At 36.2% G+C, this 24,117-nt stretch overlaps 1 protein-coding gene across 1 annotated transcript in view; it reads left to right on the forward strand.

Moving 5' to 3' along the window:
• Positions 1-4,412: 4,412 nt before the first annotated feature.
• The window catches only part of malrd1 (MAM and LDL receptor class A domain containing 1), a gene marked incomplete at both ends in the record, with an annotated part of 57,110 nt that continues 37,405 nt past the window's right edge, over positions 4,413-24,117 (forward strand). Inside the window, 17 exons of the mRNA XM_079259953.1 lie at positions 4,413-4,593; positions 7,286-7,414; positions 7,504-7,592; positions 7,675-7,839; positions 9,739-9,835; positions 12,693-12,824; positions 13,715-13,867; positions 15,353-15,458; positions 15,967-16,334; positions 16,674-17,119; positions 19,085-19,172; positions 19,284-19,457; positions 19,612-19,765; positions 22,011-22,167; positions 22,306-22,416; positions 23,510-23,723; positions 23,829-24,076. Of these exons, the coding sequence (XP_079116079.1) occupies positions 4,413-4,593; positions 7,286-7,414; positions 7,504-7,592; positions 7,675-7,839; positions 9,739-9,835; positions 12,693-12,824; positions 13,715-13,867; positions 15,353-15,458; positions 15,967-16,334; positions 16,674-17,119; positions 19,085-19,172; positions 19,284-19,457; positions 19,612-19,765; positions 22,011-22,167; positions 22,306-22,416; positions 23,510-23,723; positions 23,829-24,076 (3,012 nt within the window). The remainder of the gene's footprint in view (positions 4,594-7,285; positions 7,415-7,503; positions 7,593-7,674; positions 7,840-9,738; positions 9,836-12,692; positions 12,825-13,714; positions 13,868-15,352; positions 15,459-15,966; positions 16,335-16,673; positions 17,120-19,084; positions 19,173-19,283; positions 19,458-19,611; positions 19,766-22,010; positions 22,168-22,305; positions 22,417-23,509; positions 23,724-23,828; positions 24,077-24,117) is intronic.

Genomic DNA, 24,117 nt, shown 5'->3' on the forward strand with positions numbered 1-24,117 from the left:
TGAGACCGAAATATCAGCATTTAAGCATCCAGGACTTGAGTGGATTTTTCTGCTCTGAGTCAGAATCAGAGTTATTCATTCAACTGTCGCTCTTTGCTTTGAGATAATTACAGCGATCATGTTTATGGTAAATCAAAAGGACTTAGCCATGTAGTCAATATACTCAGGAAATTTCTTCTTTTGCATAAATATCAAGTTAAACCTCTTTGTTTGTACATTTTGCTTTTTTATATGCATTGTACAAGGGTTGCCTCACTGCCTGTTATTTTCCATCATCCCCATGTCAGCAGCTGGAGCTGCAGAAGACAAACATTACATTTTACACAACATGGTTTTAGCAAAAGTTTTACCCTAAAGATGCAACAAGTCTCAGAAACTGTATGTATCATACATTATATACAGGGAAGGGTTAACAGTCTCCTATATTTGCAAACATGAGGAAGGTTTTTTTTTTTTTTTTTAGTCTGGACAGGACCTGAAGTTCAATCATACTCCACTGTAAATTACCATTTTAACATGAACAAGAAAAAGAATAACACTTTAGAGCAGGGGTGTCCAGCTCCGGTCATCTGGGGCCATAATCCTGCAGGTTTTCCATGAATCCCTGCTCTAACATACTGGACTCAAAAGAATCAGTCATTGTGCAGAACTTCATTGGCTGTTGGATGCATTTAATGGAAGCATGGTGTGTTGAAACAGGGATACATAAAAAACCTGCAGGACAGCTGTCCTTGAGGACCAACTTTGGACACCCCTGCTGTAGAGTTTGGGGGAAACAAACATCACGCAAACACCACAACCAGCATGGAAAAATGTGTGGAGATGCTAGAGAACAACAGATGTATTTAGCTTGCTTAAAAGAAGGGACTAAACAGAAAATGTTTTTTGACTAAGCTTTGGGCTTTTATAGCCTGCATGCACTAAAGGCCAGGTCCTCTGATGAAGAGGAGCTACTCACTTAGCACACCATCCTACTAACAAGTAACAAATTAGTACTCCAGTCTCTTCAGGCAACTCTAAGGTCGCCATTATCCCATTGTCATTTTAGACTTTTTGGCATTTTGATGACGTGCCTCTTCAAAGAACTGGTGTGTATTCAGGTGTTTGATGCACTGATGGTTCACTGAATAATTGTGCTCTTGTTTAGCTTTGTCATTTTTCAACAAATTTCTTTTAGCTTTTTAATAGCTCACACACTAACACTATAAAGTCTTGTCTCCTGTTATGTTTGATTAGAAGTGCTAAGTGACGCGTCTCTTGTGGGACAATGTAAAGATTAAACCCCGACTGAGGCGAACAATTCACCCAGCAGTGAATCATCTAATTCAGGCTTGAAGAAAATTAGCAGCTTTATCCTTCATTTTACCACAACGTGAACACGATTGTGAAAGCTGACTTCTATTCAAAATGCAGTGGAAATGTCACTCACTGTCAGTATGTCCCAATTAACTACATGTTCAAAAGTGACAGGGGGAAGAATAAGGTGATTATGGAGATAAATGAAACACCTTTTCTTCTCGAATGGGAACATTTCCTTTGAAAATATTGTTAGACTTTTGACTCTACTGCTGGATGGAAGTACGTCTGAGAATGTTAAAAAGGCACCTCATTGAAATTCCCAGATTTCATTGATCTTTATCTCCCCCCCCCCCCCCCCCTGGAGCTCAGATTTGTTGCCAAATGGAATAACTGAAAGATGACTGGATAGTCCTGAAGTTTTGCAAACATTTCTTTGAGTAGCTTTGATTTGGTATTTTCTTGATAAATCTATTCATTTTAAAGCCAAAAGAATTATCTGCATGAACAAGTTTGGTTTTAACATTTATGTTTTCCTCAGAGAGGGTGAATTGTACAGTCACATTATTCCTTGTGAGATTTTCTCCAGATCACATTACAAGTGAAGACATACTGGGGACAAATCATGGCTCATTATCTGGCAAAAGGATACTTTGACATTTGGACTGAGTAAACCAGAGATCAAACCGGTGATCTTTAAGCGGCAGTAACTATGAAAAACTTAGGAGCTGGCAACCTGGTGATCTAAACAGTTGTATTAAACAACAAATACATTTTTTTATGGCAGATATGGCAAATTCAGCTCACTTTTGATACATGATGCAAAGACGTTGCTGGTGCATATGAGTAAAGTTTTAGTGACTATAATGTCACCTAGCATCAGCATGATGACGTGAGTGTTCTCAACACATGCCCGATGTGTCCATTGGTTCAGGATTTACATATGCTTTCTATTCAAGTGTGATGCTTTTTTTGATGCACTATTAATATTTATATATGTTTACTGATACGTACGGAGTTGGACCACTTTGTTCTTCTGAAGAAGGCAAGTTTGGATAGATATTTTCTGCCCAAGTTGTTTCTTTTTAATTTGTCCTGTTTTAGACATATTTAAGATAAGCTGAATTTCCTGTCTATGCACTTAAACAATAGCCTTTTGTGTTAAAATGGATTTTTAATTTTTATTTTTGTTGCATATTTTGTATTGTTTTACAATTCCAAGTTTCTCTAGAAAAGAAGTTAGTAGAGCTAATGAAATAAAGGTAAAATAAATATAAGTAAACAGTTTATGTTGTGGAGTTGTTCTGCTTTCTGCTACTGCTTTAAATTCATAGACATGAGTTATTTCTTCTTGCTGAAATGAACTAATTCCGTTTTGGCTGTAGTGATCAACCATGTCATTATTATGTGCTCCTATTTAGCTCCTTCTGTTTTAAGAATCTGTCTTTATTGATCACCATGAAATAAAATTATGTCACATTGTAAAGTAGAGCTGAGCCCTATTGACCAGTTAATGATCCTGTTATGATAGTTCATTTCATATTCAGCCCGTCTCTTCTATCTCTTGTCATGGATTCAATCTGTCAGATTCGCTGCAAATGTTTTTCATTTGATCTTGTTTAAATTAAATTATGACACCTATGAAGATAATTCAGATTTTTATCAGCACTGAACAAACTAGTTTCTTGTTGAAATTTAATATGTAAATAAACTTCAAATATGAATTTAGCTGTGCAAGAAGGAGGGGATGAATAATGGAACTTTCCTGTTTCTTGTCCTCTTTGGGGATTACAACATTATTTAAAGATGCTGCTGTTTCTTGTGTTTATTTGAATAACATATAAACTGATGCATACAAATTGAGATTAAAGTCCAAGAAAAGCTTTATAGACAAAGTTTGACAGCAGGACATCTTCAGGAATCTGTGGCCGACTCTGGTGCAACATGTTGCTGTGGATAATAGACTAAAGAAAAGTTCATATCCAGGTTTCAAGCATATGAGATAAATTATAATCTGAGTTTATGTTAGAGACCTATGGATCTTTTTTTTGTTGTTGTTATGGAAGAACTGATTTGTTGAAGTGACAACAAATTCTGAAAGAGAACTTGATGCTACAAAGAAAAAGATAAAAAGATGATGATTTCTAGAAAATGATAATGATCTAAAGCACACACTAAAATCTACAATTGGCAACATCAAGGGGCACAAACTAATGTTTTTACATCACCATAGTAAAAAGTTTGTGCCAAACCTCAAGAGATTATTTTACACAAAAGTCTTTAAAATGTTATTTTAAACAAAAATATATTTTGCAATAAAAAATAATACCATAATAATAATAATAATAATAATAATAATAATAATAATAATAATAATAATAATAATAATGCACCAGGCTGGGAAAAATATACAGTAAACTTTAGTTTTGTACCTTTTGTAAATTTATTCAGCTTCCATTTTTACTTGCAGTAACATAAAATTTAACTAATTTTACATAATTTTAGTATTAGTTCCTGAATGAATGTGAAAATCCCTTTGGAATAATATGCTAAATTAAAACATATTACAATGTGTGACCATTACGTCTGCAAATGCCAACTCTGATCAATTAAAACAGAGCAAAATCTAAGAGATTTAAAGCAAAAACACACAAATAGCTAGTTCAGTATTGTTTGGCATTGTCTGTTCTTAAAGGGCTGGTCGAGCAGCCTCAAGTTTTAGGAGGTTAAAACTCTTTCAAATGGAACTACATTTATTTTATCATATTAAATGTTTTATTAATCTATTTTAGATTTTATGTGAAGCTCAAACCAATTTGAAAAGAATAAAGCGGCAAAAAAGCAAGTCTTGACCTTTAAGGATTTGATCATACTCTTCCTCTTGTAATCACATGGCTCCATACAAAAGACATGAACAAACAGAGGCGCGATGTTGAGTAACAGCCATAAAAAAACAGTTATTACCCTTTACAACCTGAACACCCGTACAAGTTGGATCATACCTGAAGGAACTGTGTGCAGTGAGGAAAATCTACCATCAATAAGATTCTTCCTCATGTCCTAAAAACAAAATGCTCAATTTGGAAATGAAGACGAGAAGTTCTTGTTAAAGGACCATGAATAAGCTGTTCATGGGATTCCTCTCTGGCTTAGTGTGGCTGCTGTTGGTCACAGCGGTGAACACCAACAGCGACTGTTCAGACCAGGAGTTTACCTGCAATAAGGAGGTTTGTGCCACTCAGGACAGTTTGTGGGACTTTCCTGATGGCTGTGGAGATGGCAACGATGAAGAAAACTGTGAGTTTTATTCATTTACCTTCTACACCAGAGTTCACAAATGAGAATTTAAAAGAAGCTGACTTGTTATAAAATGGCCAATCTGTAACTATAGTAAAGATTTTGATGAGATTCTAGCAGCCATAGAGAGTATATCAGCTCTGAAGGACTGTAATGAAGGAAAGATTTGATGCAATCTATTGGTTTTATTTAGCTGGGGTATTCATTCCATCTAAAACAAATGTATAGTGTAACACAAAGCTTCAGAAGAATATGTGTCATACAGAACACATAGTAAACTTGTAAAAAAAGAAAGAAAAATAACTTCCTTATTCAATGTTTTAGGGTTTTCATTAAAGGTATAAAATAATTTTATGACCAGCTTTAATCTAAAATAGGAAAAAAATGTTGTATGAAAAAATTATGTCTCATTATTTTTCCCAGACAACTTTGCACAGACCATAAGTGTGTGTGGTACTGTTTTGCCTCTGTTTTTTCAGTAAAACAAAACAAAGTGTCATGCATTTAATGAAAATAACGTTTAGTAAATAGAAACTGCAGCATCACATATCATACCATACAGAAGTGCATCGTTGTTCCTTTTGAAGTTTAACAAAGTTTAAAACCGAATATTTCTTTCTAGCTACTTTGAAGCTGGAAGTCTGAACTTGGTATTTCAAAGATTGTAGAAACTGCGTCTTTAATAAGTTATGGGCTGGAAGTACGAGTTAAGAAAAGGGAAAAAAGGAGAGCAACAGAGACCACACATTGTCCTTTCAGAATAACGACATACTGTTAGTCTTGCAGCGTAATTACCAAAGTCATATTTAATGTTTTTGGAGAAACTTAGGCAGATGTTGCAGTCTTGCCAAAATCTGACTTAGTTAATAATACTATGAAGTAAAGAATGTGTATCTCGGTCTTCTTGAGACTTGCTTTCAACTAGTCATTAAAATTCTCCCAAAGAGGTAGGCCGGGATGTTGAATGGAGAAATACACACAGAGCTTTCAAACATTTTAACCCTTTATGGGGCAAGTGACTGTTTTTGATAATCTTTTTTTTTTTCAAATTCAGCGTGAAACTATATATATATTTTTTTTAATTTAATTTAATTTTTTTTAATAAAACAACAGGTTAAAATGTCTAATTTCAAGGTATTTCATTGAGTGTCCTACAAAGGGTTAATGATACATGTTCAAGACTAACATGTAATTTTTATATTAAGACTGCTCCTTCATGGATGTCATTGTGCTGGTTGCCTTAGTTATATGTAAAGATATCATGCTATAAGGAAATTTAGTCACTTTCTAGTTTGGTTTATTTAAAAAAATGACTGGTTTATGGTGGAATGATGGTTTTACTATTAAAGGAACTTTTATAGTTAGAACGAGAGAAGATTTTTGATTCTGTTCAGGGAACCTGGTGTAGTGTCCTGCTGCTGTAGCCCATCAGCTTCAAGGTTTGATCTCATACGTTTAGAGATTTTTATTGTTTTCTGCATAGCTTGATTGTCATCAGTGTTTGAGTTATCTGTTTTGATGTGAATTGTTTTATTAAGTAAATCACTTTGTATTGTTTTAAGCACGAAAAGTGCTGTAGAAATAAAGTTTGATTTGATTTGATTTCATTTAGCATTGCCTTTCCATCATCAAACCAGTTTCCTCATTCTCCTCTGAGCTCTTACATCAACAAAGCATTTAGGTCCAGACAGCTGCCACTCACTGGATATGTTTTTAGTTGTATGACTATTTTCTGTAAACACTAATGATGGTTGTGTGTTAATGATACATCATTAATTGATTAGCCACCGTGATGGTCCTTTTGGATTTGTGAAGTATCATTCATTGGGTCTCATTTCTGTTGTATCTTATTAAACTCATTGGCCGTCAAAACCATGAAAGTTTGATTTGTGACTTTTTTATATTGCAAACAGTGGCAATTAATGAATTAATTCTCTTTTTATTGTTCCATTCTGCACTATTATCATATCAAATGAACTATAGTCACATAATACAAGTGTACTTTATAAAGAAGTGGATTGGTATTAGTTCATTGGTGAGTGATATTGGTGGTTGTAACTTTTACATTTGTGTTGCACATTTAACTGCCTCATCAAAAGTTGTTGCTTTCTATTAAACTTATTCCTCTGGAAGATTTGGAAGTGTTTGGATTTACAGATAAATTTTAATCCAATCAGTGTTTGGTCATTTAGATACAGCTGCATGACAATCCTCATAACCCTGGTAGTATTCTCTGCTCAAGTGGCATTAAACAGCTGCTGTAAAAGGAGGCGCAATGAGATGAGTCAAAGATGCTAATTTGAATAAGATTATTGCTCCATTATACAAATTATTTAGACTTATCCTTATTATCTTAAATAGCAATTGGACAGGTATGTAATTCTGACCAAAGTATACAATTGTCTGTTAATTTCCCATGGATGCATTTACTCCCAGTTAATTGTAAGCCAGTTGCAGTCGTAGTTTATCCTTGGTCATTTTTGATGAGGGTTGCAGCATTCAGTTGACTTTAAAAATAAGTTCCTGTGGAAGACATTCAGGGCATATCAAACATGCACTGCTATGCAGTTGTTAAAATGACCATCTACTTGGACGAAATAGTGACAGAATCCTTGACATTTAAGATAGAAAGCTGAAAGAAAGAGGGAAGTGATGTAAGCAGTTCAGTTTAAGTGTGTGTCCTCAGTTGCAGGTTCAGCATACACAAGGTGTGACTTTGAGGAGGGTTTCTGTGACCTGATCCAAAGCTTGGAGACTTTCTCTGAATGGACCAGAGTAACTGAGGCTGCAGGGCTCAAAGAGGATCACACCAATTCATCAGGTTTGAACTCTTGAGATTCTCATATGTGAGCTACACACAACATAGATGATTTTAATGAGCCATGTGTATCCTTCCCTTTTTTTTTTAAGGATATTTTCTGTCCCTTCTACCTGTTAGAGGAAACGTAACAGCAGCTGAACTGAAGAGTCCTGTCTTTCTACCCAGTCAAACCTGCCAGGTAAAAAGTAGTCTGCGATGAAATACATGTAACATAAACTGAAGTAAATTCACAAACTTTGTGATGCTATTTCATTCATCAGATGAGTTTCTATCATTTTGTCGGAGCAACACACGGACACCTTGAAGTCTTGGTTAAGGCTCAGACGGAGGTTCAGAGCACTGAAATATGGAAACACTCCACAGAGCAGCAGATGAATACATGGCTGCAAACATCAATACACTGTACCAGCAATGACAGTTTTCAGGTCTGTAACTATTTACTACATTATAAACTGGCATGTTGCATCATCTGAGGTAACATTGTCCTGTAACAGATGAGTTGCTGATTATATAAGCAGTCATTATCTGAGGCCCAACTTCATTCATCATGGGTGGTGAAACCAGTTACATCTTACTGCAGGCCAATAAAATATGTTGATCATAACACTTAATTCACATCTTTGTTGGGGTATCATGCCAATCTCCTAAGGGGTCCTGGTTTCAGGAGTGTACATGTTGTTTCTGCACATGAATGTGTTTCTTCCGACCATCAAAAAAAAAAAAAAAAAAAGTAACAGTGAGCTAACAGAGGATTCTAAAATGTTCTTAGTAAATTTTAACATGCGTGGTTGTTTGTCTCATTTGATGGCCTAATGGTGTACCTCACCTCTCACAGCTAGTACAGGCCTTAGCCCCCTGCAACCATGACTGGGATTAAGCAGGTATAGTACATAGGAGGTTTCTAGAAACTAATAAAGTTATCGCTGCCGATCTGAGCACTGCACTGCAGGGGGCATTTATGAGCAGAGGAAAAGTACTGACCCAAATGGACCCTTCAGAGGCCATCTGGAGTCCTGGGAATCCTGCTGTTACTGTCCTTACGATATATTCCAAGTATATCAGTGTCACCTTTTCTCTTTTCTGCCTTCACCATCTGTCTGTAACGTTTATGACATGACTCTTTGGTGCTGCTGATAAAGAGGTCAAACTTGCTGACATTCACTTTTCCCTCCATAAATCTACTTCCTGTTTCAAAGAGTATTTTGCCAAGCTAATTCTATCAATCTAAGTAGGACTATGGATAAAAAATGGATTTCATGGTCAAATACACCAAATGGCTAACAAGTGCTGAATAAAAGAAAAGCTTTGCACTCTTTTCGCTATGCTAATGGTTTAATTTCATTACATTATCGCTCAATTTTGGGTTAATGCCACACTGTAGCACTTGTTTAGATAAGTCCCAAGAGACTGATTGTAATACTGCAATGTTGCTGCAGTGTAAATGAAGCTGTTCTGTGGACTGTGTTCTGTGTCTGTATTTGCTGGACTAAATAAGATCTAATTAAAGGGGCAGTCATAATGAATTCTTAAGAAAAAAAAAAGAAGATGAGATGTTGGTTCAGTGCAATCTGAATGATTACTTTTAACTACAAGAGTCACTGGGTGAACATTAGAAAGACTTTATTCTAGCTGTGAAGACATGAGGGAACAACATTTATGAGTGATGCATAAATATCCCCTTTATCAACCTACGAAACAGCACGGTTTTTACTTTCTTATTTAACATGCAATATTATTATTATTGTTCCAGCCTACTTTACAGTTCAAAAATGCCGGCTTAACATTAGGACATAAAACCCCTGTAAGAGTAGCGAATGACTTGGTATTAAATAAAAGCTCAGTTCAAGGTCAGAGTGTTTTTATCCATTTGCGAGCATGTGATTGTGAGGCGTTACGTAAAGAGAACTGGCAGCAATGTCATACAGTGTCCTAACCAACCGTTGTATTGTGTGGTTTCTTAGCTTCAGAATTCTGCTGGGCAGTGATGGTCTCTGAAATGTACATTCTACAAGTCACTTTGCCATTAATCTCACCTGGAAGGTGGAGTTTTCAAATTCTGTAATACATTAAAAGCTGTGAAATAAACACAGGCTTCACTTTAAGTTGTTGCATACTTCTGCCTACATGTGATACCCAGTGGCGTCATCTCAGTTTGTTTTTTACTCATTTAAGCATTTCTTAATGTTAATTTTTTTAAGTTCATAGCACTCTTCTAATTTGAAATATAGAATATGACTTCATGCTTTTTTGTATAATTTAGCTTGAAATAAAAAGCCATTGTTGAAGTGAGTGATAACTTTTCTGTTTTTCTGTCCATCGATCAGGTGATAATCCGAGGGGAACTCTCAGCTGACAGTGACTCCTCAGAAGTCTTGGCAATTGATGACATATCCTTCAGTCCTGGCTGCACCACTCTGCCTGGTACTGCAACCTTAGGAATATCTCACTACACTGATGAGTTCAGACCTTGACATTTTGACATATTACCACACATAAACAGACCACCACAAACTTGTTTTAAATAATGATGAATGGGAGGTGGGACATTAAAATGTCCAGGATGGGATTCATAAAAAAATAACAGAATCGTTAAAATAGTGCTTACTGTACATTTCCGTGTACTAAATATGGAGAAGTCAGAGCCACAGTGTATGGGTTTATTTGTGACTTCTTGGGTGATGAATATGATAGAGCTTAACTCCTCTCTCTGAGGGTCAATAAAGCATGGTCCACTTGACGTTTTTGACAGGATTTAAACCTGATCTATAGCAACTTTATAACTAACATTATTCATCCAATTGAGGATGAAGGTCTTGTTCTCTAGCCATAAAATATACACCAGTGTAAACTTTTTTTTTTTATAGATTCATGTGTTTACTCTACACCCTTTGGCTTTCAACTTATATACATGTATATATATATATATATATATATATATATATATATATATATATATATATATATATATATATATATATATGTTGACCTTGGAAAGCACCATGTACAAATACCTAATTTGTTATTATTACCATGTTGGAAAATAAAATCTCCCAGATATCATTTAAGCATATGTTGAAATACTTGTTTGAAAAAACCACATTACATTTTCTCCACGCTATGGTGAAGATCAAAACAGAACTATGCTCCTACCTATATGGCTCCTATGTAAAAAATGCAAATTTTGTATTTATGCCTTGTTTCACTGCACCAAATGATAAAACAAAGAAAAAAATCCAGTCATCTTGGTGTGTAAGTGGACAAACGGTTTTAAATAATCTAAGCTAAACAGTTGCAAATTTATCCCTTGGAGTATTACTGGGCCCAGTTTAGCATATCTAAATAGATGAGACAGACTCGTGTCTCTTTATTACCATCTGTCTTCTGCTCTCAACAGCTCATTCATTAAATACTTCCAACTTTAAATAGTAAGGCTGCTGTCTCTCTACTTTCGTCAATCAAACATAAAACCTGTCATTGAACAATTGTGCCAAAATCACAGAGCTGTTTACAGCCGAAACCTAAACTCAAGTCAAGGTGACTTTTTCTAGGCTGTCAAACCTCCAGACCTACAAAAATAACAGATGGGCTATTATATCATACCACACACATACACTTCAATACAGTATCACACATCAGATGCTGTTTGATGTGTAACTCACATCCAATATTAGTAACTACAGGTCAGTAAGGTCAGTTACTGAATTCTTTGATTACTGATTTACAACATCAGTGAATTTAGATAATGAGCTATTTTGCAGTAATTAAATGGAGGATAAATAAAAAAAAAGAAACATGTTACTAAAGATATTCTCAAGAGATGTTAAAAGATATGCTTGATAAATCTAACTCTTTTCATTGTGTTGGTGTCTTAGCTGCATGTTATTTTTGTTGCATTTTATAATCTATTCTGGTTATTCATGATGAACATGTTCAATTATCTGTAAAATCAAGCACTGTCAATAAACAGGAAGTTTTCGTTTCGTAAAAAAGTCTTTGTATGATAAAGATTTCATTTATTTGCTTCATTTTTAATCTTGAGATTAGGCATCTGTGATATTTTTACTATGCCGTTGTTAGAGTTGAAAATGGAACATTTGTAGTATTAAGTAAATTTAAATGAACAAAAAGAAAAAAAGTATCAAAGAGATCTAGACATTGTTTTTGACCACTAGTTGTGGGATTCTCCATCATTATTCATGCCTTTGTGGGCAAACCTCAAACCAAGTGCTTAAGATTTGCAGTAATGCATTAAACCAAGAGTTTAATCTTTCCTGTCATTAGTTTTGTAAATAAACCTGCAGATATTTACGGGACATGAGAGTGCCAATTCCTGTGATTATTCAGACAATTTTCATCTGAAAATATTATATTGAAAAATCAGCGTTTTGTTTTTCAGTTCGTCACCTCTAGTGACTGAGTATCATGAGATAACAACCTTTCTCTAGAGCGTGACGTGATCATTTCGAGCTTGATTCAGTGGGTCATTTTTGCATTCGGTCAAAATCTACGTAAGATATAAGTCCTCTTAGTTTATCAGGGTTAAAAATGATTATTACATCATCATTTTGAAAAAAAAAAACAATGCTTTTTTTATCTTAAAATAATAACATGAAATGTTTTTTAACGATGGTTGCACAGTAGATATGTTCTACATAAATCTGTTCGATCTTTGCAGTTTTATTATATTTTCATCATTATTACTGGTTAGAGAAATTATTTCGGTGTGTCTTTTGTTTTCTACAAATTCTGGACTGTTACAAATGACATTTACTTTATATAAGCTTAATTTGTTGCCCCTGATTTTGAAACAAGGCAAATTGTACAAATTGAAGCTCCACTGATTCTTTTTAATTTTTTTTTCACTTGTGTCTTTTTTGTTTTGTTTTGTTTTATAATAGTCTTTTAGGAAGTTAGAAAAACTGGGCAGTTTTTCTAATATATTTCCAGTACACTTCATAAGTAGCATGAAATTGAGTTCATTTAAGCAATGGGGTCTTAGATATAATATTGATAAAAAAATTATAACTTCAGTCATTACTTCACAGTGACTTTATCTATTTCAGTAACACAGCTAATGCACTTATTCTACTCAGAACATAGCTTAGCCCATCTATACTAATCTGAAATGATCCTCTGTTAATGATAAAATGGTGTAAGAAGAGTCAGTCTGAACAAGTGCAGCGCTTTGATTAAATATCTCCAGGCTTCTCACACCTGAATACTGCAGTTCTATCAATTCAGCTAATCTGCCAGCTTCATTGTGTGTGTTTTATTGCAGAGAGCAGTGTGCGTCCTCCATCTGCCTGCCCTCCTTCATGGTTTGCCTGTGGTGGAGGGGAGTGTATCGAGGAGAGCAAAGTGTGTGACTTCACTCCTCACTGCCCTCATGGAGAAGACGAAGTTGGCTGCCGTAAGAATTTTATCACCAAGTAACAATTTGTATATTTACATTTTATTTGTAATTTTTTTTTTTATGATTGATCTACCAATTGAATGACAAACACAAGAATAAAGATTGTTTGAGTAACAACAACAATATTTACTTCTTTGATCAACTATGGATGCTCCAAAGACTGTCTTCCTGTGACAGACCACCTGATCTGTGCTCAGGGCTCCGACTCTCCCTACTGTGATGGCCAACAAACTTCTCACTTAACTGGGTGATATATCACCCACTTAAAGAAACCCTTAACATAAGGAAAGGCTCTGCAGGAAAAAGACTTGACCCTGCCATCAGAACTATCTGCCTTTTTGGTTTATAAGTTAAAACAGAAAATTCTCTTCTGACCTTTTTAACAAAAGGTGACTGAACAATTTTTGATATTAAAGGCCTTCACACACCTACTCTGAATATTTCATCTGAATGATCTACACGGTAATATCTTTAACAAGTCAATGTCAAATCAATGTGAACATTCAATAGTGAAGAAATTCCATCCAGAGTTTTATTGTGATGAATTAAGGTAGATTTTTCCTGCATTAATGTGTAATCCATCTTGGACCTTGTGATTTTGTTTTAGAATTTTCATCATTTATTAAGACAGTTTCACATCGCACTTGATGTGCGTAGACAGAGACATTGATAATTCACTTCCATATTATTTGCATGATCTGTACTGGTGTAAAGACCTTTGAGTAGATTTTGATCACAAATAATAAGCAATGGTTCATTTCTAATTTGTGAGAGGAATATTTGACTAAAGATGAGTAACTAACTGACAAATGCTATTGCTATAAACAACAATAATTACATATATAATACAATACATTTAAAGTAATTTTTGTCTGTGCACTATTCAGCTGCTGAGTGCAACTTTGAGGATGGTTCTTGTGGCTGGTACGAGTTCACCCTTGGCGATGGCTTTGACTGGGTCAGAGGTTCATCCTTGGACGTACCTTCAGATTACTTTGGTCACCCACCATTACTGGACCACTCTACTAACAGCACCGAAGGTATGGGCAATGTAAACAAATGTACAGCAGTATGCAGCACATTCAGTCTGTAAAAGTAAGAAAAACGTAATAAGCTGATTCAGTGTTTTCGTTGTATCTGGGCAGAAATGACTGGAAAATAAGATGATGTTATCCATAGCTTCAACTGAGGTTTTGTGTAAAAGAAAAAAGAACATAATGATGAAATCTTACCATGTGTTTATTGAGATCTGCGGTTTGTGAAGATGTGCCTCCACAACAATTTCAGTGATTCAAAAGAAATCAACATAAGCTTCTGCATATGAACAACATCTACTTAACCATGTGAAGCACTACAATTATCTTCCTGAGGTTTATGCACTACAATATAGTCATATTTACAATGCCTCATTAGCTGCAGATTTCTACCCTCAATAACAGACTTAACTGTTTAAAGCATGGGTTTTACAAGGAAAGTAGTTGCAAGCTGGCACTTTACAGGCAGCATTTGTAAAATTACACATTCCCACATGGTTGCATCTGTTTTTAGACCTATAATATATGATTGTGACCATTGCCAAACAAGCATCAAACAGTGCCTATCTGGCATTTGGAGACTTTAAAAATAAATACAAAGAAAAGAAATGCTGGTCGTTTATGACCTTTCATAATGCACTCCTGTCAGGTTTTGAGCTCGGTGTGAGATCTTTAATAAAAAGATGTGTTATGAGGGATTTTTTCCATTGTGCTTCGTGTCAGCCTTTTACATCAATTTGCTACTCTCTATATCTCTGTGCTCCCATTTGCTAATTATTAAAGCAACTGGATTTCCAACAAAGCTGTTCCCACTCACTTATTTGTTTTCTTCATCATACTCTTTAAGACTATACAAGACAACACCCTTCCCCCCAAGCTTTTTAAGATTGTTGCTTTGTTCTGGAAAAAAAGGTGATTTCTTAACCATGTTTTTATTTTAAACAAATATGACCATCCACTTAAGTTGAAGACCCATGTGGAGTTTTTACAGCTAGATTTATGTACAGCACCAGCTTAAAGTTTGAATACAAACCTTAGAGACAAACCTTTGCATTGTGACAGCTGTTTATTACAACAACATATAGCTGTAGTAGATTATTCACTCAAAACCACTCAGTGGAAATGTGCCCCATGAGCCTTTTCTACAAAGCAACATTTCAAAAGTTTGCTTTAAATGAGCTTAATGACGGGATAGAAAAAACAAGTAATGACACACTGTTGCCATAGTAACTTGACTGGAGAGGATACCAAATGGATCAGATCCCAGAGAGAGTTAGATGAAACTGATCTGTCTGGCAAAACAATAATGTGGGAAGATGTAAGCTGTAAATGAATCTGATTTGGTGTCAATTTCAAAATTTTATGTTTTGTGTTTGTTTCTTTATAAAGATACTTTACTGAATGTGTCGCCAGAAAAATTCCATGCAGAAAAGACAAAAATGCAGATGCTCAGAATGGTTTTAATAATCATCCTCATCTTGTCCACTGCAGGTCATTTCATGTTCATACTGAAGGAAAGCAGCAGTCTGTATCCGAAGGCCGTTCTACGCGGTCCCTGGTTCCAGCAGTCTGCCTCGGGCTGCACCATGACCTTATGGTGAGAGTCCCGCTCCAACCCAACTCTTTCTACACACTTTCATTTCTTTTTTGCAAGCAAGCTTCAAAGTTGTTCAGAAAAAATCAGGTCAGAATTATTCTGTCTGTAGTTTCACTCACACTAACTGACCTTTCCTGGTTACTGTTTCTTTTAATCCACTTGTCATTTCACCTCTGTTAGCTCTGCTCTGCTAATCTGTTTCTTATTCACTGTCACAAAAGATGGTAAAATATGCATCCGAATCTGCCATGATTTGACAGTTTTATGGCTCAAAGAGTTTATTGACTTCTTATAATTCTCCTCTGGGTGGTTGTGAGAATTCTCCAGGCAGAAAACAGCACATCATATTTAGCAAGAATACAGTGTGTGTTATCATGAGAGGATTCTGTGATTTACTGTATCTGGAGTAAAATCATTCCCAGAGTAAACTATCACTGAATTCATATGTTGTCATACAGGAATATTGTTGCCTAGAACATTTTAGCTTTCCTCTCTTCTATTCTCTAAGGCATTATAACTCCGGCATATCTGTGGGGGCAACTGGCATGTACCTCCGGATCAAAGGCGATAACAACAACACTGTCATATGGACCACACTGTACGACCAAGGAAGGCACTGGAACCGGGTCACCGTGCAGCTGGGAAGAATCACTCAACCATTCCAGATTACACTGGCTAAAATCAGCCTCGGTGTGTTTGATGGTGTCTCGGCTTTTGATGATGTCACTTTTGAAAACTGTTCAATGCCGCCGCCAGTGGTGGCGTGCCCTGCGCACACGCATTTCCACTGCGTGCACACCAAAGCGTGCGTGGAACGTCTGCAGATCTGTGACCTTGTGGATGATTGTGGGGATGGATCAGACGAGGAAAGATGTTGTGAGTGTCTTCAGTTCTGTGTTTTGGAATAATGCTGAGAACATACAGTGAAAAATGCCAGCACAAAACAAAGAAACAAAAAAATTCATATAAAGTACTTGGCAAGGAAATTGTTGCACATTGTGTTTGAATGCATTTTGCAAAGCTTAACTGCATTTTAAAGCGAGGTTGGAAGCAAATGAATGAAATGAAAAATACTTTATTAATGCTAAAGCTATCAAAAGCTAGTTGTAACTATTCCACATTGTTGAGCTTAATAATGCCAGTACATCTGAATCATGTGGCTGTCAGTAGTTTTATGTTATTTTTGGTGTTTCAGTATCTAATTGTGTCTCACAGCACCAGAGCTCCAGTGTAACTTTGAAGATGGGTTGTGTGGCTGGAAGCAGGAACAAAGTGGAGATGATGACTTTGATTGGACCCGTATCCATGGCCCAACTCCAACTTTAAATACAGGTCCTTGGAAGGACCACACATTGGGTACCAGATATGGCCACTACCTCTACATCGAGTCATCTATACCCCAGGAGTTCAGGGACACAGCTGTGCTGCTGAGTACAGTATTCCAACCCACCCACCAGCCTGTTAAGGGCATGTCCTGGTCCCATAGCCAATGTGTTTTCCGTTTCCATTATTGCATGTTTGGTTCGCATGTATTCAGCCTTGCAGTTTACCTGAGGACCACCGCTACAGGCCGTGGTCCAATGCTCTGGGCAGGATATGGAGACCAAGGAAATCTTTGGCACAGAAAGACTCTCTACCTTCATAGTGCTCGCCCTTTCCAGGTAACTGATTCAAATAGGGAACTGAATATTCAAACTTTTGACTTTTGTAACCAGGACGACTCTGATCCAGAAATGCACATTTTTATTAAACGCCACCCTTTTCTTACTTTTTTACATTTTGCATGACTAATTAGTAGTTGTCTTTTCCTGAACGACAATTCCCTAACAGTAAAGCCCTGACAGGCAACTGAAAAAATGTCAATTTAAATTCATAGTGCACGTTCAAAACAGCCAGAGTTTTGATATTTATTTAGGAATGTGTTTTGTGGTGCCATAATGAGAAATGCTGCTGCAAAGTGATGCAGGGACTGAACCCCCCCCCCCAAAAAAAAACAACTGGTTTCTCAGCTTTGGGACACTTCTTCGTGACATCTGGTGCAGGATTGTATATAGTTAAGTTCACTATAAAATCAAAATGAGTTAGAAGCTATTGCTAGTCTATTGCTAATCTTTACAGATTTCTTACCCCAACCTTATCACAAAGTCAACTGAAACAAAGAGTTGACAAACATAGCAGGAATCCATTCTTGCATCTTGTCCAAGAGCACAGTCCCATGTAATGCTTGAGGTCCTGCAGGGTTTGAACTGAGGTCTTTCATAGTATAGTTATTATAGGTGATGGGTAAGTTTGCTTTAAACATCCTATTTTTCTCAAAAGCAGAAACTAGAAGGGATATAACGTGACCCTGTGCAGTAGTTAATACATAAATCCTGGTTTAAACAGGATAACATCACTTGCAATTACACAGTGCTGTGAATCACCTGCATTTCTGTTGTGTAATTAAGGAAAAACATGTACCATAAGCTTCAGGTAAACACTTTCTTGGCAGCTAACAACTGATAGCTATGAAACAAAAAGTCTTCACTTAAGAATGCACTCCAGCAGTGCATGATGAAGATTCGCCTAATCGTGTTACTGCACAGCATCGATCACTGAAGATGAATGTGCTGCTGTCATTACTCATGAGTGAGTATGACTTGGCAAGCAGTTAAAGACTTTTCCTCCGCTGTGTCACTGAAAGCAGGAGCTCTGTCTGTCAAGTTAATTGACTGCAGAAAGCAGAAATGCTGAAAAAACAGACCCAGATTAAATTATTTCAGATTAACAGTGATCGACTTGTCGAAACTGAAGGCAAGAGGATATAATTAGTAGGTAACATTAAATAAATTAATTGATTTTATTGCATGTTAACAACAATAATAACGATGCTGTGTGTCTAGGAAGGATGTCAGCAGCACAAGAGCACCCAAGGGGACTGTAGTCTTACTATTTCTCTTCACACTATACACCTCAAACATCAACTACAACTCTTGAGTCCCGTCATTTGCAAAAATATTCTGTTAACTCAGCCGTAGGGTGATTCAGTGATGGACAATAGGCAGAGAACTGGTCAATCAATATGTGAAACAGTGTGGATAGGATAGAATATTTGTTTTTATTTTTAGCTAGCCAGTTCGAACACAGCATTCAGAAAAAGCTTATTTGAATACTTTGCTAAACAATCTGTGTGGTACCAATGCTATATATTCAGTAGTTTTGTATTAATTAGTTTTCCTGACAAAGTGGACTCGTTGCAAAATAAATACTGCTTTTTATATATTCTCCTATCATGACTATATGGGATTAGAATCCTGTTATAATCTAAAGATGAATAAAGTTGCTGATTCTGTATTTTATTGACCCACAGTTGACCAGATAGTTTTGATAAAACAGCTGATAGAGATAGTGAGGAAGTATGAAAATATTAATGACATGTGGCATTTAAAGGCATCGTCACAGTTGCATGCACATGCCTCCCTGCTCCCACCCCGGTCTAAGTAAACACAAACTAGTTGATGTGGTAATGTCAGTGGATCGATACAGCTTTTACAGTTACTATTAGATATAATTTAAGGAGTCAAACTAAATCTGGAATTGATCATCTTCTAATTAATTTTTGTGTTTGTTACTTTCCCTTTTGACAGATTTTGATTGAAGGAACAGTTGGAGATGATTTTAAGGGAGACATTGCCATTGATGATCTCTCCTTCTTTGGCTGTGAAGTATTTGACGGTAAGTGATTACGCACATATTATTGCATTTTTGGATAAAGTTATTTAAACCATTTTTAAAAACTGTCTTTTTTTTTTTTTTTTTTTTTTTACCATCAATCCATTTTTCCAGGAAAGCTCCCTACACTGATCAACCCTGTCCTCACCACGCCAGCTCCCACCGTTCTGCCCCACAGCTGCCCCAAAGGGCAATTTGTATGTAGAACACATGGGGAGTGTGTTCCTTTGAACCAAGTGTGTGACTTTAAACAAGACTGCTCTGATGGACTGGATGAAACAAACTGTGGTAAAACATTTAGAAACTTTTTTTTTTTTTTTTTTTAAATCAAATTACCTGCAAATCTTCTGTAGAATTTCTCAGCTGTTTGTTTCCTAAAGCTTCCTCCTTTCCTGTTCTCTATTTATTTACTGCCCCCCACCCCTCCCCCCCTCCTTTTTAGTTAAGGAACAGTGTGATTTTGAAGGGACTGACACTTGCGGTTGGACTATTGTCAACCATGCTTTAGTACCAAACCACGCATTTCACTGGGCGACTAACCAAGGGAAGAGCATCCATTATGGAGAGCATCACCGTCCTACCAATGACCATACTCTGTAAGTTCCAGAAACACAGATTACATTTCAGCTTCTGCTTCTTTTAAAGGTCTGATGCATTTTGGTTTTTAACTTGAACACTGTTGACCAACAAAACATTAGCATATAAAGCTCATTTACAGAATCACAATTATCTTAAAGCATGAATGACATGAAAATATCAAAGAAAATAAATCACATTTTCTGTTTAGGTGCTTTAATAATGTTTGCTTCACTTAAAGAAAGTATATTTATAAGGAAATTAATCAACAAAAATATTTAGAATTATTTATTTCATATGCAGAATGGTTACACAATATCTGTTTATTGTGTGGGTGGTGAGAGAAGGCAGTGGCTCTGCACTTTGGCCAGTGCATCTTAGGTATTTCTTTCCTTAGACTGCAGACGTTATCGTCCTTTTATGACCAAGATATGCCTTAAACCTTTTCCTTTCACTCCCACATCAACTCTCAATCAATAAGGAACAATTAAAATGGACAAGGGAAACTTTGTTTTATCTCAACTGGGGCAGCGAGGATTTGAGCAGATAAATGCATATAACACGCTGTATCTGCTACATAGGTGCAAATAAATGCAGTTGAAGCTTCTCCCATGAATGCTGTTAGAAACTTTTTTTTTCTTGTTTGTGTATTTAGTTGACTAAATGCTTTTGTTCTACAAATTCTACAAAATGTGAAAGTGTTTCTCTTTTTTTTTTTTTGTTTACATGTGTTTTCCTTGTTTATTGTTGTTGCTTTTTTTCAAGGTTTTCCAAAACCTAAGTTTGTATTTTCCTAGTTTTATTGATAACTCAGATATACTCAGGATTCATGTCTGCATTTTTTTTTTTTTTTTGCCTTTATTCTCTTCCAAAAACTAAAACAAAATCTGACTATTTTAGATTTTACAAGTAGAGCAGAAACAATCAAATGTAATATATATCCCACTTACAGACTAATGCAAGAGACAATAATGGTTTTGGTCTAAAGGTTTTGTTAATATACTCAACAATGGAACCATCTCTTTTGCATGGTCTCAAATTAGGATTCATGTTTGACCTACTGCAGAACTGCAGTTATTTATGTGCAAAATTAGACAGCACACAATAAAGTTCACAGGGCTTTACACTCAAAGTGTCTTTATTAATCTCACTCTCTGCTGCTACACTAGTAATCTCATTCTATGAAATTATTAAGTTATTCATGCAGTTCAACACATTTAGAAAACTTCCATCTATCTTTGTTGTATTGTATACCTGTATTATCCTATTATGTGTGGCTGGAACCAAACCCACCAGCTTCGGGTGAGAAGCTGGGTACACTTCAGACAGATTGCCAATCCATCAGAGAAGGCTAACAAAGAGACAACAAATATTTATTGTGTTTTAGCTACTATAAGCCTGAAGCTTCCCACCTGTTTAAAACTTTGAAGATCAGTTGCCATTTTAGACAAACAACACAGATGGAAAGAACAGATGGAAGAAAAGAATAGGGAGAGAAATACTGTTGTTCAGAAACTGACACAGGAATCCAATTTATTTAATAACCGAATAAGAATTAATCTAATATGCTAAATAATAACCTTTTAGTAGTATCTGCTACCAAACTCAATGTGATTGTCCCTAAAAAGCCCAGTGATTAGATTCTGACCTTTGTCAAGACGGCTGCAGGGCATGTGCAGATTTGAGACGGGAGACAACAAACACAGTCATGCCATGAATCCTAAAAATGATCAAATAAATTCAGTTGCCTGAAGTTAGTTCAATACATCTTGTAGACACGTTTTATGTATTGTTTCCTCTCTTTTTCTAAAAACATCTTAATCAAACGACTCCTAATTTTGACCCTGAGTGCGGTTATGGAGATTATATAGTCAGGCTTTTTTCAGGGCAGATTATTGTCAACACTAGACAGCCTTTTAGACATTTGATCCATTAAATCACTGGCCTGCTCTTTAACCAGTACAAACTGGTCTTCTCAAATATATTGGCCCAAGGTTGTACCTACATGCCCCTGCCTACATGTCCATGTGTGTGCATCTAAGGCAACTCTAAACCAAAAACATTATCCAAAATAAAAACTACAATGATGGCCGGTCCTGTATTAACACTAGAAAAAAGGGAAAGAATGCTCTTAAAGTAAATAATGTTGAACTAAAAAGTCTAATGAAAATGCAAGTTACTACAAACCTCATTACCCTTGACATTACTCTTGGTTTGTTGTAATATCTGCTTCTGAAACTGTATATTCCCCTGTTCCTTCAATAGCAACAGCCCTGAGGGTTGGTATATGTGTGCAGACAGTTCAGTTGGCGGCTATGGTCAAACCACTGACCTCCAGACACCTGTCATCTCCTCCACTGGCCCACAGTGCACTCTGGTCTTCTGGTACCATATGAGTGGATTCACTGTGGGATCCTTACAGGTGAGAGCAAAAGACATTCTCAAAGGGAATGACAACAAAACATTTCCGCAGCGTTTCATTGACACTAAGTACTATATACTTTGAGTATTGAACCATTCTGATACTCTGATTTCTTGGTTTTAATATAACATCATGCAGGTGCTGCTGAAGCATAGAAATACCACTCATGTGGTTTGGTCTCAAACTGGTAACCAAGGCAACAAATGGAGACGAGGAGAAGTGTTTTTGGGGATATTAAATGACTTTCAGGTCTGTTGTCTCACTTTTCACAGAGAAATACTTTATGTCATATGTAATCACATTCAGTACAATTACATGGGTCATAAATCTTTTTCATCATATTTCTGCATCAAATATTGTGCATTAGGTGATATTAATGTTGACATTTTATATTTTTTCCCAGCTGACTGAAATACATGATATTTCACCCTCATAAAGTAAAGGGCTGAATCTTTGTTTTGCAGGTTTTGAAAATGCACACACAAAGCTTTTTTTGTGTGTGTTTTTAGAAAATAAAAACTTAGTCCAGTATTTTAAGAAGGTGACAACATCTTAAGTGTGTTACAATATATACATGAAAATGTAAATAAAATTCAAAGATTTCATCACTGCAATTCCAGAGATTGTAAAATCAGCTAGGTAAACAATTGTGTATTTTGAGTAAAATAGTTTTTGTCATTTATCCATCTTTACATCATACAATTTGAAAACTATTTTCTCATGGTCCCTTTTAACAGATGAAAAGTCATAGGATGACAAAGTTGTTTGTAGCCTTCTGAAGCTACACATACCTTTTTATGAATTTTGTAAATGCAGCTAATTATCAGAAGGTATTGTCAGATTAAAAAGTGAGAAAGTACACAAAGTCATCATATATCTGATGATCAGACTTGACATTATTTAGTCAATAAGAGTAACAAGGTTGATTTATTCCTCAAGTTATTCCACATCTTAAAGTCATTCATATAGAGACACAGTATATACACCTTGATTGTGTCATAGACCATCAAATGCCAAGGACTTTGCAAATCCTCACTGATCCATACTAATCTCCGTGGGATGCATCAAATCAAAATCAGATCAAATCAAATTTTATTTCTTAAAGTGCTTTTCATTGGAGGCAACACAAAGTGCTTCACATGATAAAAACCAAGTCATACAGATTAAAAATAAAGCAACCCCTCACAAAAACTGATGATTTATTGATAACATAGCATCAGGCCACTATACCTTGTGTCATGTCAGTGCTGATGGCATATTTAGCAGTTGATCTTTTCACACCAAACCAATTTCTGTCAAATAACATCAAGTGTCTAAAGTGAGACATGTTTTGATCCAACAGGTGGTGTTCAGGGCTAAGCGAGGGATCAGCTACATGGGTGATGTAGTAATCGATGATGTCAGCTTCATGGATTGCTCCCCTCCTCTCCCATCAGATGAACTGTGTGTGCCTGAGCAGTATGCTTGTGCTAATGGTCACTGCATTCCTCAGGAAAACTTATGTGATTTCACCAACCACTGTGGGGACAATTCAGATGAGGACCCCTACATCTGCAGTGAGACCTTATCTTATGTCTGATTGATGACTCAAGGGGGAAGAATAATAAATCTAGCATGTTGGATAATCTTGATTGATTTCTTTTTCTATTTTTTATTTTCAGAGGGCTTTAGTGGACGCTGCAATTTTGAGTTTGACCTCTGTTCCTGGCGGCAGTGCCAAGAGGACGACTTTGACTGGCTGATCAAAGCAGGCAGCACGCCAACTGTTGGAACCGGGCCCTCCAGTGATCACACATTGAGAGACCCCTCCGGACACTATGTCTACCTGGAGAGTTCTTTCCCCCAGGCGGTCGGTGACACCGCCCGCATTATCGGACCATTAATGAGCAGCAGGAGCTCCCAGTGTAAGGTCAGGCCAAAAGAAGAACACAGGGTTAAGCATATACATCA

The sequence above is a fragment of the Telmatherina bonti genome (genome assembly GCF_933228915.1).
Source record: "Telmatherina bonti genome assembly, chromosome: 20".
Lineage (NCBI taxonomy): Eukaryota > Metazoa > Chordata > Actinopteri > Atheriniformes > Telmatherinidae > Telmatherina > Telmatherina bonti.